This window comes from Corvus kubaryi, unplaced genomic scaffold (assembly GCF_017639235.1).
Source record: "Corvus kubaryi isolate FWS band 111438036 unplaced genomic scaffold, C.kubaryi_AGA036_p1.0 37387, whole genome shotgun sequence".
Lineage (NCBI taxonomy): Eukaryota > Metazoa > Chordata > Aves > Passeriformes > Corvidae > Corvus > Corvus kubaryi.
Window position 1 is genome coordinate 6,368,523 of NW_024581129.1, and position 18,484 is coordinate 6,387,006.

The 18,484-nt window shown below is 45.2% G+C and overlaps 1 protein-coding gene and 1 long non-coding RNA gene across 6 annotated transcripts in view; one reads left to right on the plus strand and one right to left on the minus strand.

Moving 5' to 3' along the window:
- Positions 1 to 4,636: 4,636 nt before the first annotated feature.
- On the minus strand, positions 4,637 to 9,901 carry LOC121668790. Its single transcript, XR_006017559.1, has 3 exons — positions 8,888 to 9,901; positions 7,661 to 7,793; positions 4,637 to 6,650 (listed from the first exon to the last, which is right to left on the minus strand). It is a non-coding gene; the product is annotated as an uncharacterized LOC121668790 (long non-coding RNA).
- A 101-nt stretch (positions 9,902 to 10,002) lies between these two features.
- USP22 (ubiquitin specific peptidase 22) overlaps positions 10,003 to 18,484 on the plus strand; it is a 96,140-nt gene continuing 87,658 nt past the window's right edge. The window contains exon 1 of one of the 5 annotated variants that reach the window (XM_042036885.1): positions 10,003 to 10,676. In XM_042036885.1, the coding sequence (XP_041892819.1) occupies positions 10,551 to 10,676 (126 nt within the window). In that variant the 5' untranslated portion in view covers positions 10,003 to 10,550. Of the gene's footprint in view, positions 10,677 to 15,495; positions 15,521 to 18,484 lie in introns of those variants that run through there. The other 4 variants (XM_042036883.1, XM_042036882.1, XM_042036881.1 and 1 more) reach the window with 4 other exon arrangements.

Below are 18,484 nucleotides of genomic sequence, written 5' to 3' on the forward strand. Positions count from 1 at the left end.
CGATGGAATTTGCCAGCGTGTCCCAAATTATGTGGTTCTGAAATTTAAAAGCAACATACCTGTGTGGGGGAGAGAATGAGTGGTTTTGACTGCGCGAGCTGGCTCTTCCTTCCCTCCTCCCTTCTCCCCACATCCCCATGTGCTATGGAGCCAGCTGCTCCCGGAATAGTTTGGGAATGAAATGTCACCATTTGAAACTGGTGAGTCACACTTTTGGGAGGAGGGGAGGAGAGAATCTGAAATCTTGCCGTGTGGCAGAGCGTCTCCTGGTGAGTACAGAGAGATTTTTAAAACCACAGACTCCCTTATGATGGAGTTGAGGGGCTTTGAACAGAGGCTGCTGGGTGTGTCCGCGCTGCTTTTTGCAGGAGGATCTCAAAATCCTCTTCAAACTTGAATTTTCTTCCCCAACATGCCCACTGCAGCTGGATGCTGGTGCCTCCTCCAGCAGCACTGAGTCGTATCTGTCTGACAACACACCTACAGCGACTCTCTTAATTAAGTCTCCCGCACTGCTGCGAGGTGTGTAATTACAGCGAGACCTGACTTAAGCATCCACTCGAGGGACTAACAAAAAAAATTCTTTACCAGAGCAGGGAGGAACAGAACTTTACTGAATAATTTTTTTTTTTTATATTTTAGGGGAAGTTTATTAAACAAAGGAGGGTAATTATTCTGGTTCTTCTTTCTCCCAAAATAAGGATGATGCCTTTAATATACTGAGCGTTAACATAATCAGGGCTTTTTTCCCTACCAAAAGGATACTTGAGAAATTCTGTCTTTTAACAGAGATTACTATAAAAAAGAGTCAATTAGTGCAAATGGTGGCAATGATCTTGCAAAATGAACTACTGTTTATCAGAAGCTCCGTAGTTTTCTCTCCCTGGCCAGTGATAGATTTTTTTATTGAAAGGGCAGCATTCAGGATTGCAGTTTTAGGGTGCTATAACCACCCATTTTCAGCACTCTACCTGGCAGTTTGGCCTTGCAGGTACCAAGAATGGTGTGTCTGGAGGTAGTTGTAATACTAATTGTGTCTCCCAAAGAACTCCAGGAGGATGGATTTTGGCTGTTGCTGCCCCAGCTCGCTGTCAGAGGTCTCAGCCTTGCCCCCGAGGTGGCAGCTGGGCTGTGCATCCCCACACACAGCCCAGGGTATTAATCCAACCCACCAATTACTTCAGGTTCCATTGCTATTCCAAGCACTGGAGTGACAAGGAGAGGAGAAGATGTGCCACCCATCCTGCAGCCCCCGTTTCTGCAGGAATGATCTCCAGCTGAAGGACAGCGAGAAGCTGGAAATAGTAATATCAGAAATAGCCCCCAGAGGGGCTGTCAGCCCTCAAGTCCCACCTTCAGTGGCATTCTGAGTTCATGCTGTGAGTAAAACTCCCAAATTGCTCACCGAGCTTGCAGCAAACTTGGTGGGGATTTTGCAAGCATAAGCCCTGGAGGGTTTGATGCCATCTCTGTCTGTTTTATTTGGAAGACTGAGCTCAAAGCAAGATGTTATGAAGTGTGCATTTCTATCTCAAATTCCAGATAGTGTTAACTAGAAACCCACATCCTCCATTGTCACTGGATTTGACAGAAATCACCCCTGGCTGCAGAAATTTGCTGCAGAGCCTCAGATTTTCTTTAACACAAAATAAAACAACCTCAGAGACAGCCTTGAAAAGTCAAATCTGGGTGCTATTCCACATGCATTTTCTCAGCAGAAAAGCCTGTTTATTCTCTTAAGTGTATCACTGTTGCCCTTTTTTCTTAACTCAAGACTATCACAGTGATTTTGCACTGCAGGGCACCAGAGAGTCCAACCAGCAATGCTGCAGGAGCTTAAAGTTGCAGCAGCAACGTAGGAGTGAGCCAAGGAGCCAGGTAAGAAAAGGGAAGCCCTCTGGGTACCTGCTACACCTTCAGGTGTGAACTCAGAGCTATTCCAAACCGGTAACTCCTAAGAAATGGGAATGTCAGTGGATCATCAATTCTGAGGCATAATGACAGCATTTTAGTGCTTGAAATTGTCTTACCTCTGTTTGTTCTAGCATAGGTGTTTGCTTGCTAGGGTTAGCTCCCCAGATTCCTGATAGGGATTCCCTTTAGCCTGCAGTTTCCTGCAGATAACTACCATGATAACACTGGGAATGAGCAGTGTAAATACTCCCTATGGAAAAGCAGCTTATTTCTCAGAATGAGGTTATTGTCCTTTCAAATAGAGTAACAAAAGACAAATTTACTGAGTATACAACTCACTGAAGTACTGTGTGTTTCAAAGATACGTGATGATTTCTTTAAAACTTAATGGATTTTTGCCCAAATCAAAGGATTTTGTCTCATCACCTACACTGGGATTTCCCAGAGGGCCTGAGACAACACATCCTCAGCTTTCTGGACCTTAGCTAAGCTGATACATGTGGAATGTGTGGAAGACTTCCCAACAGGAACAAGCAACCCTGGAAGGCCAAGATTACCACTCATCTGGTTTTGGGAAAAAAAAAAAAAAGAAAAAGACAACTGAGATGATGTTGGACATTCATTAGCAAAGCATTGTCAGAACACAATAGAAGAACAGACAAAAGCCAGTCCAGATTCTGTGGTATTTCCTAAAGGGCTCCCTCTGGCACATGGCTATTCCCTGCCAATCCTTCTGTATTGTCTTTGATAATGAATAGAAGCTGAACAGATGATTGTTGTATTGTCCACTAAGTGATTCATTTACATTAAATAGTGCTCCAAAAGTAGGCTTTGGGTGGACTTTTTTAGTCACTTCAGTTATTTATTTATAAAGTTTAATTACTGTCTTTTAACTCTCCACTGTAATAATTATTTCCTGATTGCTTCAGCTAAATTACTCCTCTGAAGTCAGTGGCCCAACAAGCCCTGACATGAGAAGCAGCATCCCTGCACTTTCAAAAGTGCTTAATTTTGAATGGCCACCTCTAGGGAAGTGCTCCTGATTTGGGAAGGTGCTGAGATTCTTGAGCACCTGCAGGTCTCTGAAATCCCTGGTGCCTGGCACTGAATGAAACACAAACTTTGCTGCATAAACCATCACAGTTCCATGGATTCCTTCTTAACCTCTCAACTCCTGCTATGCCTTCACCAAGGTTCTTGATTAACCCAAGGCTTCTAATACAATTTCAGGCTTTTCTTACAGAGGTCAAAAGGTTTGGTTTGGTTTGCAGATGTGACAGATGGTATGTGCTCGAGGGCATATTGTTGAAGGAGAACTTCCATGTGAGAAGATATTTAGCACCAAATCCATATCCAGGGCTGCAGGGCCACTAATTTGGATGTACTAATTGCTGGGGGAGAATGACATGTACTGAAGGGCTCTTTGATGGCTGAAGAATTTGAGGAAATCAACAGTCCAGGCCTTTTCATGTCCAGTTGTCTGAGAAGCTGCATGACTTTGTTGAGTGGCTGCAGTTACATCTCAAATTCCCTGATTTCCTAATTATTCTCTTCTCCCTATCCTATGTACAAGGCAGGGAAGCAGTGATGCAGAGAGAGGAAGGGAACAGTCCTAACAGTGTTGAGTTGTCCATGTAATGTGGCCTCAGTTTAAACCTCCCAGGGCAGAGCTAAGCAGCCTTTGCAGGCTCTTCTGACATTTCCTCAGTTCCTTCTCCTTCCAGTTGGGAAAAACAAACTTGCCTGCCCTGTGCCAAGATCCCAAAGAAACAACAGAAATTTGTTTTGAAGAGTTTAGATGCCTGTACCTGCCAAAATGAGGCAAGATTGACTTTTTGCAACCAGCTTCCTACCAGCTCCTCAGCCAAATGAACACAGAGGACAAGAACACTCCAGTTCCACTGTAGCCTTCCAACTCCTTGCCATTCTCTACTCCTCTGGCTACAGAAACTGGGCAGAAGCTGCTGTGTGACTACCTAAGCTTTAGGTTTCTGTTTGTGTCACATTTTTGTTACCCTGCTTCAGAAACTGCCTTTACCTGGTGATTAAAGCAAGCTACCCACCCTCAAGATCTCCCTGAGCTTCAGCCTTCTTCTGGGTTGTGTGGCAACATCATAAACCCAGACGAGACTCAGCAGACACAGAAATAAAACCATCCCTCCCTCTGCATAAAGCCACAAAGCACTACCAGGGTTTCCCCTGGTGGCTTCCACTTTAACCCTGCAGCGCTGCTCTCCCTGTGTTCCTGCTCTCCCAGGGGCCCAGACTGCTCCGTGCCCTGTGGCAGGCAATGGAATCAAACACTGTATTAGCAGCCCCATAATAGCTGTGCTCAGTGGAACCCAGCTCCCTTCATTAATCCAGAAAATGAGAGTTGTTTGTGTACATTTGAGAAGCTAATTATTTAAGGGAATTAAGGCTCATCAGATGCTGGTGACTGAGTTTGGTTTTGCATCCCAGGGGATGGAAGGAGACTAAGGGAAGCTGTTTTTGCACAGGTGAGCAGTACAGCAACTAACCAGTCCTGGAGGTGGGAACAGATCCCTGTCTACCTGATGCATAAAAGCCCCTCTCTTTGTATGTCTCTGTTCTTCCAGACATCATCCAATGACTCAGAGAAATTGTGGATGCCCAGTAATGCCCAGAGAAGTTATGAATGCCCCATCTCTGGAAGTGTTTAACGCCAGGTTGGACAGGGCTTGAAGCAACCTGGTCTAGTGGAAAGTGTCCCTGTCCATGGCAGGGGGTTGGAACTGGATAATCTTAAATGTCTCATCCAACCAAAACCATTCTCTGATCCTGAGTCTGCCCATTCAAATAGATTTTTTAATCACCACTGATCAAATAACTCTCTGGTTTTATTTTTTCCTACCAGGAAAAGGTGTTCTCCACTTGAGGGTGACCTAACCTTTATATTTTGCAATAAATCAATATTGCCTTGTCTCAGGTGGGTTTTTAGAAAGGGAAACAAGCTCATACCATTTGTTCTCCTATAGTCTGCTGTCCTTCAGCCTTACCTTTGACCACCATACTCAGAGAAGGGTTTAGATAGAAATGCTGTTCCCTGACCTAACAAGGGACCTTCCAGTGCCTTGGGAAACAGAAGACAAACTGGGTGAAAACCCCCCTCGTCTGTGAGAAACCACAGATGAGGCCAGATCTGCTGTTCTAAACAAAGTTTTTACAACAGAATGACTTGTAACAGTAGATGGGTGCTTTTGACATTCTTCCCAGAAAGTGACAGAAAATCTATTGATGCTATTGCCAATAAGTATAGGCGAAGGAACAGGGACTTGGTTCCGATACTGTCACTGGATGGATCCCCTCTTCATTACAAGCAGCTTGCCAAGAACAAATGTTTCAAATTTTATGATGATAGCCAATGTCCTGTGTTCTTCAGAGACTGAGGGAGTGAACTGCTCTGTGTGTTCAGTTGAAGCCAGATGTTAAAGTATTGTCTGGATGTAATTGGCTTGACAAATAGCAGGAGTGACATTTTAGCTCCATTCAAGTCAGTGGCAAAATTCCTGTTGAGTTCAGCTGGGGCCAAGATTTCATCCTCTGACAGTGCTGACGGGAAATCTAACAAGTAATCTTCAGTAAAATAAGCACAGGCATTGTGTTTTTCTAGGACTATTTTCAATCCATGGGCCATGAATCCTTGGAGTCCTGTGCACTGCTTTGAAGAGGTCTGCAGAAGATCTCAAAGACAAGGAATTTTAGTGTCAGTACCTTTAAATTCGCTATCCGGGGGTCCATGATTCCAAGGGAGAATGTCAGGAGCTGATTACCGAGTTCAGAGTCAGCTCGGTCCATCAAAATCCACCTATCTGTGCAGTCCTTGGACTTACAATTATCATCCCAGCAGGATCTGCACAGATGAACCAATCCTTTGTCATGGAATGTTGTAGAGTTGAGAAGCTGCTCTGTCTCCTATACTAAGACTGAGCCACGTGGAAATCTCTGCTCTGGCACCTACCAGGTGCCGTTACCACTGGATTGGGATGAAAACAAGGCTTTTTAGAGAAGCTGGTGTAGCTGGGACTACACAACCCATCTGGTTTTGTAGCAAGGTCAATACTCCATCCCCAAGAAAAATGACAGGCACCAGTGTTTCCCTACAGACCTTCAGGTGTCTGAGGTAACTCAACTGAACTTTGTAGGGAATCAGAAGCAATCAGTTTCAGGCAGAATCACACAATGGATTCTGCCCGTGGTATCTCCAGAGCTTTAAGCCCTGCAGCCAGACAAACAACTTCATCTACTTTAAAGCCTTTGGATTAAGCAATGGCAGTACTACTTAGATGGAAGTTCAAAATGTTTGGAAAACAAAAGGCTTGAGCTCAGGGGAAAAAAAAATCACTGAATATTAAAAATAGGGTAATTTTTAAGAGTTAAAAGTATTCTTTTTAGGCTTTAAAATATTTTTCTGTGTGTGTTTTGGTAAGCAGAGTTGTTCTGTAAGTTCTTTCCTTTTAGAATGTGGAAGAACTTGTATTTTTTAGAGTGCCTGAAAAAAGGCAGGAAAAGTACTGAGGAATCTTCACATATTCTGTATTTTACTAGCATGGAGAGCCCCTGTGCTTGCAGGAGCAAAGCTCCTGAACATCCCCCTTCAAATCCACTTATAGAGCCAGTGGCTTCAGCCTCTCGCAGGTCCAAACTCAGGCCAGCTTCACTTGTACTCCAGGGTTACAGGAGGAATCCTACCCAAATCCTTGATGTTGCTCACACACCTGATCGAAGAGAAAGGTTCTTGTTTACCTGAGAACTACTAAGGACATTTTAACACATATCACAGCAAAGCATGCCCAAGTGATGAGGTAACAGTTGATTCATGGCTATCCAGAGGAGTCTAGAAGTGCCACCTTGGGATGACATGGATAGAAGAGACAGTTACTTTGCTTTTCCATGTGAAGAACGCTGCTTCTCCCCAGCTGAGCTATCATGGAACGCAGATGACTCTCTGGAGGAAGACTTTGCTGCACATTTGCAGTGTGTTTTAGCTACTATCAACATTTATATTCCACTGGCATTTGAGGGTAAGCACTAATTAGCATAATCATCAATGCTTTAAAATGAAAAATTCCTCCAAGAGACAGAGGAGGGATTGAAACTGTTTCCTTCCCCCAGAGGCAAATCCTTTCCCAAGCTATCTGCTGCACCAAAAGGTGTTATTCTAGAAAAATTCCCAAGCTATGCCCAAGAGTAAAGTAAACCACAGCAAACTTGTAAACTCGTGTGTGTGTATGTGCAGCAAGCCACCCTGATTTGACAATTACTACCTGACAAAATGTTGTCACTATTTTCCACTCCTATTTTGTTTTGGCTGCCGCTCTGTGCTGTTGTGTCACCTTTAGTGTGTGGGCTGCAACAATCCAGAAATGTTTGTAGAGTTGGAAGTTTTTATACTTCATAGGCAAGATTCTGCTGTCTTCACAGGACAGAAAGCAAAGGGTTTAATGGCATACGTAGAGTTTTGCCTCAAGCTCCCTAAATCAGGAGCTGGCCTCAAATAATCTCAAAACCCACTGTTTTCTACACTATTCCAAAGTCCATTTTTACTCTGGTACCAGTCACCACAATCTAGCTTAAATAAACCCTTTTTTATGGAGAATAAAGTGTCAAGAAAACCTTGAGGGAACTTTTAAGTTTGAAAGGTAACGTCTATACTTTGGAAATGTCCCCTAAGAGTTCATCTTAAAATTTCTACATGCTGCCTTTAGGAAGTGACAGTGGGTCTCACCAGGTGTGGTCCAGGATGGGTATCCTGCATGTGGGTTCTTTGTGGCTCAGAGGATTCTCCTCACATCCTCAGCAGGGCTTCAAGTGATGGGCAGAAACCTCCAGGACAGGAGTAGTTAACTGTGCGAATTACTCTGGAAATGGCCAGAGAGAAAGATCAGTATTTTTCCAAAGGAAATTGGTCTTTGAGAGGGAACGACTTACAAACGCAGGTGTTTCTTAAAACAATTGCATTTAAACTCACAATTCTTGTTATTTCTGCATAAGACACCACACCCTACAGGGAGTAAACACAGGGACTCTGCAAGACAGAGTGGCACAGAAATCTCCGTGAAAATTTCAGAGTCTGCAGGACATTGAACATATGTATTGTCTCTTTAGTATCCTGTTTTTTCAGCGAGATGGACTTAAATTTCATTGGCAGAAATTCTCTCTTTTATCTTTATCTCCTGTTTTGATGTGGTAGCCATGGAGAAAAGCCCCAGATTAGTAACAGTTGGTTGGTGCAGAATAAGAATAACTTTCTCCTTGTATTTAGACTGTAGCAATATCGGGGGTTTTGCTTAATTGGAAATACTCAGACAATAATTATTAGATGCTGTTAGGACATTAATCACCTATCCCATTCCCTTCTATCCACCTTGAGCTGGTAATCCTTAACTGCCCTCTTTTCTGAAGGATGTTTAGGTGGTTTTCACAGGGAAGGGGCTGGCTCTCTTTGACTCTTGCTTTTGAAAACTGGGTAATTCTCCTGGAAGTTGGGTTAACACAGGAAGAACGTGCAGCACCAATTCCTGTTCCCTTTCCAAGAGGTGTAGGCTGCACTGTGATGACTTAATAGGTCTAAGACATAGGGTCAAAGACAGGGTACAGCCTCCCTCCAGATTTCACTTCTCATCTTCTGAAACATTCAGTGCAATTTGTGTACACAGCGGGATAATTGTGCCCTTTCCTGACTCTTGGCATCTTTTTTTTCCAGCTCTGGGGCAATTCCAGGTGTATCGCTGGAGCGTAATCCCCAGACTGTGTGGAATAGGGATTTCTGGGAAAGGCTAACGAGCAGTGTGAGCCAGGAGATGGAACAATTACAGGTGTCCCACGCAGACGGACAGTGTGTCCTGCTGCTGCCTCAGCCTGGGGATACAAACCGAGCTCTTTTTTTAGCCCTACTTTGCCACCAAACCTTCTGGTTATATACAAATAAAAAACTAAGTCTCCTACTACCTACCTCGCTTTCTTTTTGAAACAGCAGCACCTCTGGAGGAAATGGAAATTCCTCAGGTGATTGTTACAAATTTTTGCCTTTTATTTCGTGCAAGCTGCAGCAGCAGGTCAGGAAACTGGACACGATATGAAAATCTGCAAGGTGAAGATTTCAAGGTTACAGCTCCCGAGAAACGTGATTAGCACGCACTGAAAAATGGGATTGGTGAAATAATGTGGTGACACTTCACCACTTACTTCCTTGTTGGACAGTGTTTGCAGTGCTTGTCTAAGAAGCCTCTGCAAAGCCTCCGGTCTCTCTCTTCAGAAACCAGGGCAAAATTCCTATCCTTTTCCTCTTGCCTCACTCCATTATGTAACCCTACAGTGTGTGTGTGGCATACAAGCTGAAAACTATGTACAGATTCCAACATTTTTCACTGTCTTCCCATTTCCTTGTATAGGAAAAAGCTGAAATAACACCAGTTCTGGTTATACACCGCTTTTGTTTCTTCCCTATGGAAACACCAGGATGCAGGCTGGCGGTATGGAGGGACCATATATGGTCCTGGAAGCCCGTCGGAGTGTGGTGCGGAGCTTCTCCCGCGAGCCCCGCGATCCCTCTGCTCTCAGGAGATCCCTCTTCCCTCAGGAAACCACTGAGGGAACAGCGAGTGCGGAACCAGCGGATGTGACAGCAGCGTAGGCTGCTCTGGGAAGGACCGCCCCCTCGCGGCCACCGCCAATCCGCCCTCCGCTTGCAACGTGACTGACGTCCATCTCAACCAATCATACCGCCGCTCCCACCACATAGCCACCACCTCTTATCTCTGTTGGTCGGATAACCTGTCAATCGTCCGAGTCGTCCCGCCTCTTTCCGGCGGGGGAAATGCTAGGTAGGAAGGGTGGAGGGGGAGAGAAGAAAGGAAAAGAAACCAATGAGACGCTAGAGAAGGGTAGATGGACATGTAGACGGACCAATCGTCGCGCTCCTTCCCCCCGCCGCTCCCTCCCTCCCTCCCCCGCGGGCGGCGGGGCAGAGGGGGCGCTCCTCCCGCACCCGCCCCGTTGGTCTATCCCACTCCGGGCCGGGCGGGCTGGGTTGAGTGAGCGGCTCGGACCATTGCTCGCGGCGGGCGGGGGGGGCGCGGGCGAGGCGGAGGAGGAAGGAGCCGGCGAAGGAGGCGGGGGGGGCGGTTTAAAGGGACAAGAGCCGTGCGGGCGCCGGCGGGGACTCGCCCCCTTCCCTACACACGCCCGCTCGCACCGCGGCCGGGGTCGCCGCCGCCAGCGCCCCCCTCCCCTCCCTTCCCCTCCGCCCGCCGCTTCCACAGCGGCCTCTATGAGGTAGAAGGGAGCGGCGGCCACTCCGGGGGCGGCAGCGGCCGCTACAGCCGCCGCCTCCTCCTTCTCCTCGCCTCAGAGCGCCCCATCTTTGTGTGTGCGGGAGAAGGGCGGGAGGGAGTGCGCGCTGCCCGCCCGCCGCGCTTTGTTCGGAGCCGGGGGGCCGTGGCGGAGCCCCGGCTCTATGTGCCAGCGGCTCCCCGGCGGCGGCGGCGTGAGGGGCCGGAGCCCCTGAGGGCGGGGGGGCCCCGGCCCGTGTCGGTGCTGCGGGGCGGGGGAAGGGGCCGGCTCGCTGCCCGCCGGCCCGGCCCGTGTGCGGGCGGATTGATGTGGGGGGGTCTGACATGAGTCCGCCGGCGGCCGGGTGCTGCCATGTGACCGGCTTCAAGGTGGAGAACTGGAAGCAGAACCTGCGGGCGATTTACCAGTGCTTCGTGTGGAGCGGCTCGGCCGAGACCAGGAAGCGCAAGGTACCGGGGGCGGCTCACATCCACCCCCCTTCCCTTCCCTCCCTCCTTCCCTCCCTCCCCGACCCACCCGCCACCGCCTCGGGGAGGGGACGGGTCCGGTCCCCCTCCAACCCTCCCTCGTTCCCTCCCCACGGGGCAGGTGGGCCCGAGGTTCCCAGGGAAGGGGCCCGAGCTCCCGCACGCGGTCCTGGGGGGAGGGAGGAGGAAGCGCTCGGTGCCTCCGGGATGGCGAGGGGGGGCACCGGGATGGAGGAGGGAACCAGCCCCGGCGGGGCCTCCCTCCCTGCCACCTGCCCCGGCGGCTTTTCCGCAGCGGGGCTGTTCTGCAGCGCCGCCGCTTCCTCCTGCTCCTCCTTCTCCTCCTCCTCCTCCTCCCGGAGGTTTCCCGGAATACCGGGGGGAGGGGAGGCCCGGGGCACCGGGCACGTCCGGCCTGTGGCGGAGCTTAGTGGAGCCCCGCGGGGCCGCGCCCGAGCCTGGGGGGCTGCGCGGAGCACAATGGCTGGGAGCGGGTCCCGGCGCCGGGGGCTGCAGCTCGCTCGGTTATATGTGTGTTTTTCCTTAAAACAAAACAAAAAAAAAGCTGCTCGTGCTGATAATCCACTTGGGAAAGGGGATTCCTGCTCTGGTGGGGCGGGGGAAAGGAACTGGCTCAGCCTGGAGTACAGAGAAGGGCAGGAGGGGTTTGCTCTGGGAGCTGTTGGCGCCTGGGGAAAAATCCCTGTAAACCAGGCAAAAAGCAGGAAGAGTGCTTTTCCTCACCTGTCTCCTATAATAACATCCTTGTACACATTCATGTTTCTGGAGGGGGGCTTCTCTCTGCACTGTGCAACTAATTACTGTTTTTCCCTAGAATCAACTAGTTTTTACTTCAAAGTGACTTGGCAGTTTTCTGTCAGTCGGCGCGTTGGTGACTGAGGAGGGGAAGGCAGCAGCTACACGGAGCAAAACTTGGGGTTTGGGACAGCACGGATTGTGTTTTTGTTGGAACAACCCATTGAAAACTTTCTCATCCCAGTGCTTTGCATTAAGCTGCTCAGCTTATTATTCGTAATAGAACTAGAGCATGAAGGATGGACTTAAAGGGTGAGGTGCCGAACCATTTTTCTGTGTTCATGTTCTCAGGACAATCCAATTTCCCAATGTTTTTACCTAAAGGGGAAAAAATGGAATCTGAGAAGAAATATGTTTTAAATGGATTTAATTACTGGATAGCCCTGCAAAGTATAGCCAGACTTGTTTTCAATATCTTACAATTCCCTACAGGTCAATATTATGACGTATATTAGTCAAAATCTGGGTTTATTTAGCCTATAGCATGTTAAAATACAAATTGGGATATAGTAGATGGTGGTTTCAGCTTAAGTGGAGAAAAAATTATATATGTGCTGTGGAAGAAGAAAATGACAAGTGAGATATGAAGATGTCTCAGATAAATATAAAGCAAGTGCTGTGTGGAAGAATGAAAATAAAATTTCATTAGCAAAATTACCTTTTTCTAAATATGGAGCATCCTTTGTAACCTGCGTACCTCTTGTGTGCTGCAACAGCTTTTTCCTTCTGAAATCTAGTGTAGGGATGTGTTCATCATTGCTTGAGAAAACAGCTGGAAATATATAATATTCCATTGTAATCAATCTGTTCTCACTTCCTCTTTGCACAGCCAGGCTCATAAAGCAGAACAGGATTGTTTCAAAATTATCTGTCAGCTCAGGGAAAACACCAGTTTTCCTAATACATGCTAAAAATGCTTTCCCCCCCCGCTTCTTTTTTTTTTTTTTAAGCAGGTTGCCAGTATGAAAACAGTTGGATTTCTGAATCTGGCCCACCTGAAATATGTGGGTGTACATGATCACATATAGGGGAACATTTTGGGTAGCTAAATTGCGATTCAATTCCCTTTCTATGTTAATAAGGATTGAAGAAAGTCTATAAATTACAGTTATGGTACTTTACCCCTCCTGTATATGGACATGAGACCTTCTTCCATGGGATTTTAATACACTGAAATTCCCTGTCAGTTACACATGCAAAATTAGAAAAATTGTATTTTCTGTTGGGTGGTATATTTATAGTCTAATAACTAGAAATAAAATTACTCAGACAGTTCATATAGCTGGAAAACAATCCTTTGTCCTTTAACAGTTTACATACACATATATTATGTATATGTGTATATATATTCTAGGAGCAAGCTGCGACTGCTTAAAAGCACCTATTTATTAGTGAAGATTCTTCTTAATCCTAATTTTCAAAATGATGAGGCTAAATTAAAGGTTTATTAGCAAGTGATACTCTTTTTATTGCATGATCAAGGACAGTCACATTATAGGTTTATCACAGGAAACATTCCATATATATAATTGATCTTTATGGAAGGCACTGGGCAACTTAACTGTTGGTCAGATGAACATAACTGTAAAAATGCCTTGGCTGTTGGTGAGAGCCAGATGTAAATGATTCTGGTTCTAGAACGGTAACTACTATCCCTCCTAAGCCTGCCTTAAAAATCCAGGGAGCAATGGGAACTGCAGGGGGCAGAAAGGGTCCATTCTCCTGCTGTACCTACACTGCGTTCTGCCTTGGCAGACCATTTTAGTGCTGTGCTGTTCGGTTTTAATACTCACCTTTTCTGTGAATAAGCTTTTACGAGCTCCAGCTCGCGGTTCAGTTTGCTTTACAGCCCGTGCTTTGAGCAGAATGGCTCTGAAGCCTGGCTTACAGTGGGAAAGCTGTCTCCTGAATGTGTATTTCAATCCTCAGTCAGAACCAAGAGATAATTATGTATGTATCTTTGTAGGCACTGGGATTCTGGTGAAGATTTTAGGAGTATGTTTGCTCCCGAAGCGTTGGCTATGCCAGGATTTGAGCTGTCATCACGGTGCATTGTTGTATCCACACGGAGGAGCGAGGCTGTGACTTGCCTCATCTCACTGCATCGTGGCCAAACTCAAGTGCAGCACTCGTACAAGCTGTTCTAGGCACAGGGTTTGCCATGGTGTAATTGTGTTGCTGGTGGTGAAGCCTAAGCAAAGACAAAACTGTCACGGTGGAGAGTGGAACAGGAGAAGAGGGAGAGGGAAAAATCTGAACACTGACTCTTGAAATTGTAGCTATTGTGATTAAAAGTTGGAGCTAGATTTTAGGGCTCAAGTTGTGTGTAAAGTGACACAGAATTAGAGTGGGCTGTCTCAGTGTTGGGACTTCGACTTGTAACTCTCGATTTTTAATTTGCCGTAGTTAGAATCTGTTTAATAACCTGATGGCAAAGCTCGTGTTTCTGTAGGTCATGGACTTTACCTTGAATATTTTGATGTGAAAATTACCTCACACTTAATTAAGTAACACTCTAGAGGAGGTCCTTAAATTTGTCACCACTACTCCCCATTCAGGAATTACGGAGCAGACAGAGGATGCTGAAAAGGCTTGTGCCAGACCTTCGTGTCAGCTTTTTCCATTTTTTCTGTAGGGTCACACTTGAAACACTTGGCTTATTCCTTTAGAATTACAGACGAGAAAAATCTGTTTTCAGTGCTGAATGTAGCTTTTGTCCCCATCAGTGAGCAATTACACATGTAGATGAATCTTTGTGTCCAGGAGTTGGTAAGTGATGGTTTCAGTGCTGGAAGGGCAACTGAATTTATGATTAAATTCCCTCTTCCTGGACTATACGCCTTGGAGGAAAACTGTCTCATTCTGAATGGTTCTTAACTATCACTGCCCTGAAAAGGCTCTTGATGATAAAAGTAAACTGGTCATTGTGACCACAGTCATGATATGCACAAGGTTCTGTGTGGAATTTCAGAATGTTTGTTCAGTGCTTCAGCCAATAGATCAAAGAATAATTGCCTGTCAGGGGCTGTGCACTCTCACTGACAGCAGCTGCGTTCCGGTGTATTTCTGCCTGTTTGAGAGTATCTCTTGTTTTTCCCATTATTCTCTCTTTACATGGGTCCTGACTGTCCATACAGTCTGTCCTACTGGTCCTACAATCCAGACTGATTGATCCTTTCAGATATGAAGAAACATTTGCTTTTATAGGTTATGACTTTTTGTCAGGTGTCATTGTCCCCATGAACTTGTGGCTTCAGTGCGTGGTTCCTTGTAATACTTCGACAGATAATCAATTCTTAGATACTTAAACCTGAAATTACTTTGGTTCATTTCCTAACTTTCAAAGTAGAAAAATCTTAAAATAACTTAGCATATAAATGCCGTGTCATATTTTCAGTAGCAAATATTGTGGTTTGCAGTCTAAATGGGTGTGTCATGTTCTTGCTGAAGTGACCTTGCAGTCTTCAGGGTAAGCTACTGGTGGAGTTTCTCTTCTCATGTCTGTTGGGGCATGTTTGCTCCCCAAGGGCCTTGCCCTGTCTACCTGTCCAGGAACAGGGAGGTGTTGCTTAGGTGATTTGCTTTGTACTGTAACAGGCGGGCCAGGAACCTCGCCAGCCTGTGCCACCTTCGCAGGCTTGGTGTTTGGATTGCTTAAATTAATAAGGATATCTTAGCTTGTTTTTCTTTAACATTTTTAGCATGTGCAGCAAACTTCTGGATTGCAAATCCTGTGGAGCATTTGAAAGAGGAGTCCAGGATTCAAGAAGCATGTCTCTTTTTCAGCTGCGTACTCTGCTTTGGCTGCCTAAGTGAACTGTCTGATTGACTCAGGAAGGATGTTCTTCTTTGCCATGTGCTGTGGGAACTGCCTTCTCCCTGAAAGCCCATGAGAAGTGTCAAAGTCAACTGCAAGCTCCATTGTTCAGGAGGTCTCCGGTTTCATACCTGAGCAATCTTCCTTAGGTCTTAACCTCTAAGGATCAGAAAGGTCCTTAGACCTGCTAAAGGTAATGTTCTCTTTCCTCTTGGTGTGAAAACATGACCTTTGGTGTGAGAGGTATCCAGACATGAGATTTTAGCTCCATACCCAGCGGAGCCTAGCATATGTGGGACACACCAGATTGAGAATGCTCCACTGAGCTTATATCTCTCGTGCTGAAGAACATAATATGAGACCTTCCTCTTCCTAGTGGTGCTAATCCCTATTTTGTATCCTGTACCATGTTTTTTTTAAATCACTTGTTGGTTTCTGGGCCAAAGGTTAGGAATTAGTCTGGCACTGTGAATTTGAAGGTGGTGAGTAACAATTCTTGAGTTGTGGGATCTGAACCATCAGAACTTCTCTATTTTTTTAACATGAATGGGAGAGATGATAAATGCAGTTTCCTCCCTGCTTGTGTTTGTTCCCTGTTGTAGAGCAAGAAGATGGATCTGCAAAAGGTGATGAAGAAAAAAGTAGGGATAAGTTGGACAAGAAGGCTTCTTATTTTCTGCAGTCTTATCAGCAGTCAAGGTTTACTCATAGCCAAGCTGTTTGTCAGAGTAGTTGCAGCATATCTTTAATTTTGTCTGCAGTCAACGATTTTATTTGCTTAATGCTGAAAGCTTTTAAACTGAAATGACAGCAAGTAGTGTGAAGGGTGAGCAGGGTGGAATGGGTTTGTTTGATTTGCTGGACTATCTGTTGAGCTTTATTTTAAGCCATCAAAGCTTTAAACCCCAAACAAAGGTTAGCTGATAGCCTCATTTTTGTTTCAAACCTTAATCTGTAGCGTTAAGGTGAAACCAGAGCTGCAAATTGCTTGCAAACCTTCTACTCTCCTCTTTCATTTGAGGATTTATTGTTTCAGCAACTGGTGTAACAAATCTAGAGGCAAATGTTACTGACTTGATAGTGGAAGTTTTCTGCTTGTAAATTGCTGACTCCCCTTCTCCTGACTTACTGGCTCTTGAGCAAAAAAAGTGTTTTCTTTCGGGATGGACTCAGGGGATCCTGCTTCCTAACAAACGCTCTTGCAACTGTTTGATTCCCAGTGGTGGCTGATTTGTTTTAAACCAGAGAAAGATTAACTCAGTTTAAAACCTTGTGTTTCCCACATTAAACCGAGCACCCACAGTTTTTCCTGTTCATGTGCAGATCTATGAATTCTTATGAACCATCAATCCTTATGAAGAAGCTATGGTTTCTTTTGTCTTTTTCCTGGTAGATACAGGGCTTTCTTTTTTGCTTTTATCAGCCACACTTTTCCTTTTCACTTGACTGACAGCTACTTTAAAACGGTGGGGTTGGGTTTTTAGTACTTATATTCCCCATGGTTCTCCAAGTATTTGTAATGTGTCTGCAGCCTGCAGCAGCGTCCAAGGTGAGGCGATACATATGTCCTCTTATTATACATCAGTTATAGTGGCATCAGGAGAAAGGCAGTCTGAAGGTGACCTATACACATTTCACTTGCCTGTTCAAAACATTATTTAAAAAAAAAAAAAGTTTTTTTCCCCACCATGCAAAGAGCCATTGTTAGAACCTTTCCAGACTTGGACAGAAAGAGCTGCCTAGAGCCACTGTCTCCAGTCTCTTGTTAACCTACGGCCAATGGAGCAAGTGAGTGAAATGCTATAATGACATTACAGTTTATTCTGTTATCCTGGACTGTGTTGTCAGCAAGCAGTGTTGGAGTGTAGGGAAAGCCATATGTTATCTGAGAGGCCTGAATTGGGAACCTTTCCTTAGCAGAAACAGTTCTAGAAGCTGATAGATCTGTTCTGACTGGATGAAAGCTCTGTCTTGGTAGTTGTATTCTCTTACATATTGATTTGGCAGTCCTTTATGTACACTCGGCTTAATTCAAGCTAAGAACTTTGCTGCATTAGCTGGTAATAGAATCAATGTTGTAAAGAGTTACTCCTTGCAAAATTAACCTGCATTCTGTTTGCTTCAAACCACGTTTTTTTTCCAGGGAGTGGGACCACATAATGCAACTGGCACAGCAGCTCCAGAATGATCTGTGGTTTACTTTAGTGCTGGAGCAGCTGCCATGGTGCTGATCTCTCTCATTTAAGAGAAAGAATCATTTTATTTATCCCAAGACCTATTTGAGGATCTGTAAAATGAACTGTTACCAGACACCAGTTGACTCAAAGTAACCTGAGATTCACTTTATCAGTTGATAACTGATTAGCAGCAAGCAGTCTGTCCTGTCACATTCTTTTGTGTGTTGAATACTCTAGATTTTCCATTTCTCTACTTAAGTAGGATGTTATTTAAGGCTTGGTTTTATTTTTCTTAAAACTTCTCAGTTATATGTAACACTAATGTAAAACTCTTAAATTTTTTTTGCCTGTCTCTGCTACTTTTCCAAGTTGGTAAAGAGAACTTTTCCCCCTCCTCTCATTCTTCCTTTCCTGTGTTTAATGGAGCTTGAAATTAACGTGGCTCTTCTTGTCTACCTCTTGTGTAGTATCACTGGTGATGTCAGCATATCCCTGGTGGGAGATATTTCTGTGAAGATCTACAGTGCACTAAATTTGTCATTGAATTAAAAAATTCGGTATTAGACAAGGTGAAACTCAAAAAAAAGAGAAAAAAGTGGATATTGGTAACGAGTTGATTTCAACACTACTTAAAATGTAGTGTCTTTTTAATGTAAATATTGAAGCTAGTGCAAGTTTTCATATCCTGACACAAATTCTGACATTAAGCATGACGAATATATTAAATATCCTCATATTCAAAGTAGTGGGAAGCAGCTCACTAACTGTGATGCTGCTTAGCAGTTCGTCTGAAGGCAGAACTGGGATTTGACTGAATTAAATGGTCTTGTCCTTGTACTGTGCTGGTTTTGCCATGGGACAGTTGGTTTGAACACACAGCTGAGCTCTTCTGCACATGCATGTAAGATGTGAAAATACGGCTATTCATACATTCAGTGAGTTGTGTTTGCATAGAATTAAGATGTAGAGATTATTAATCT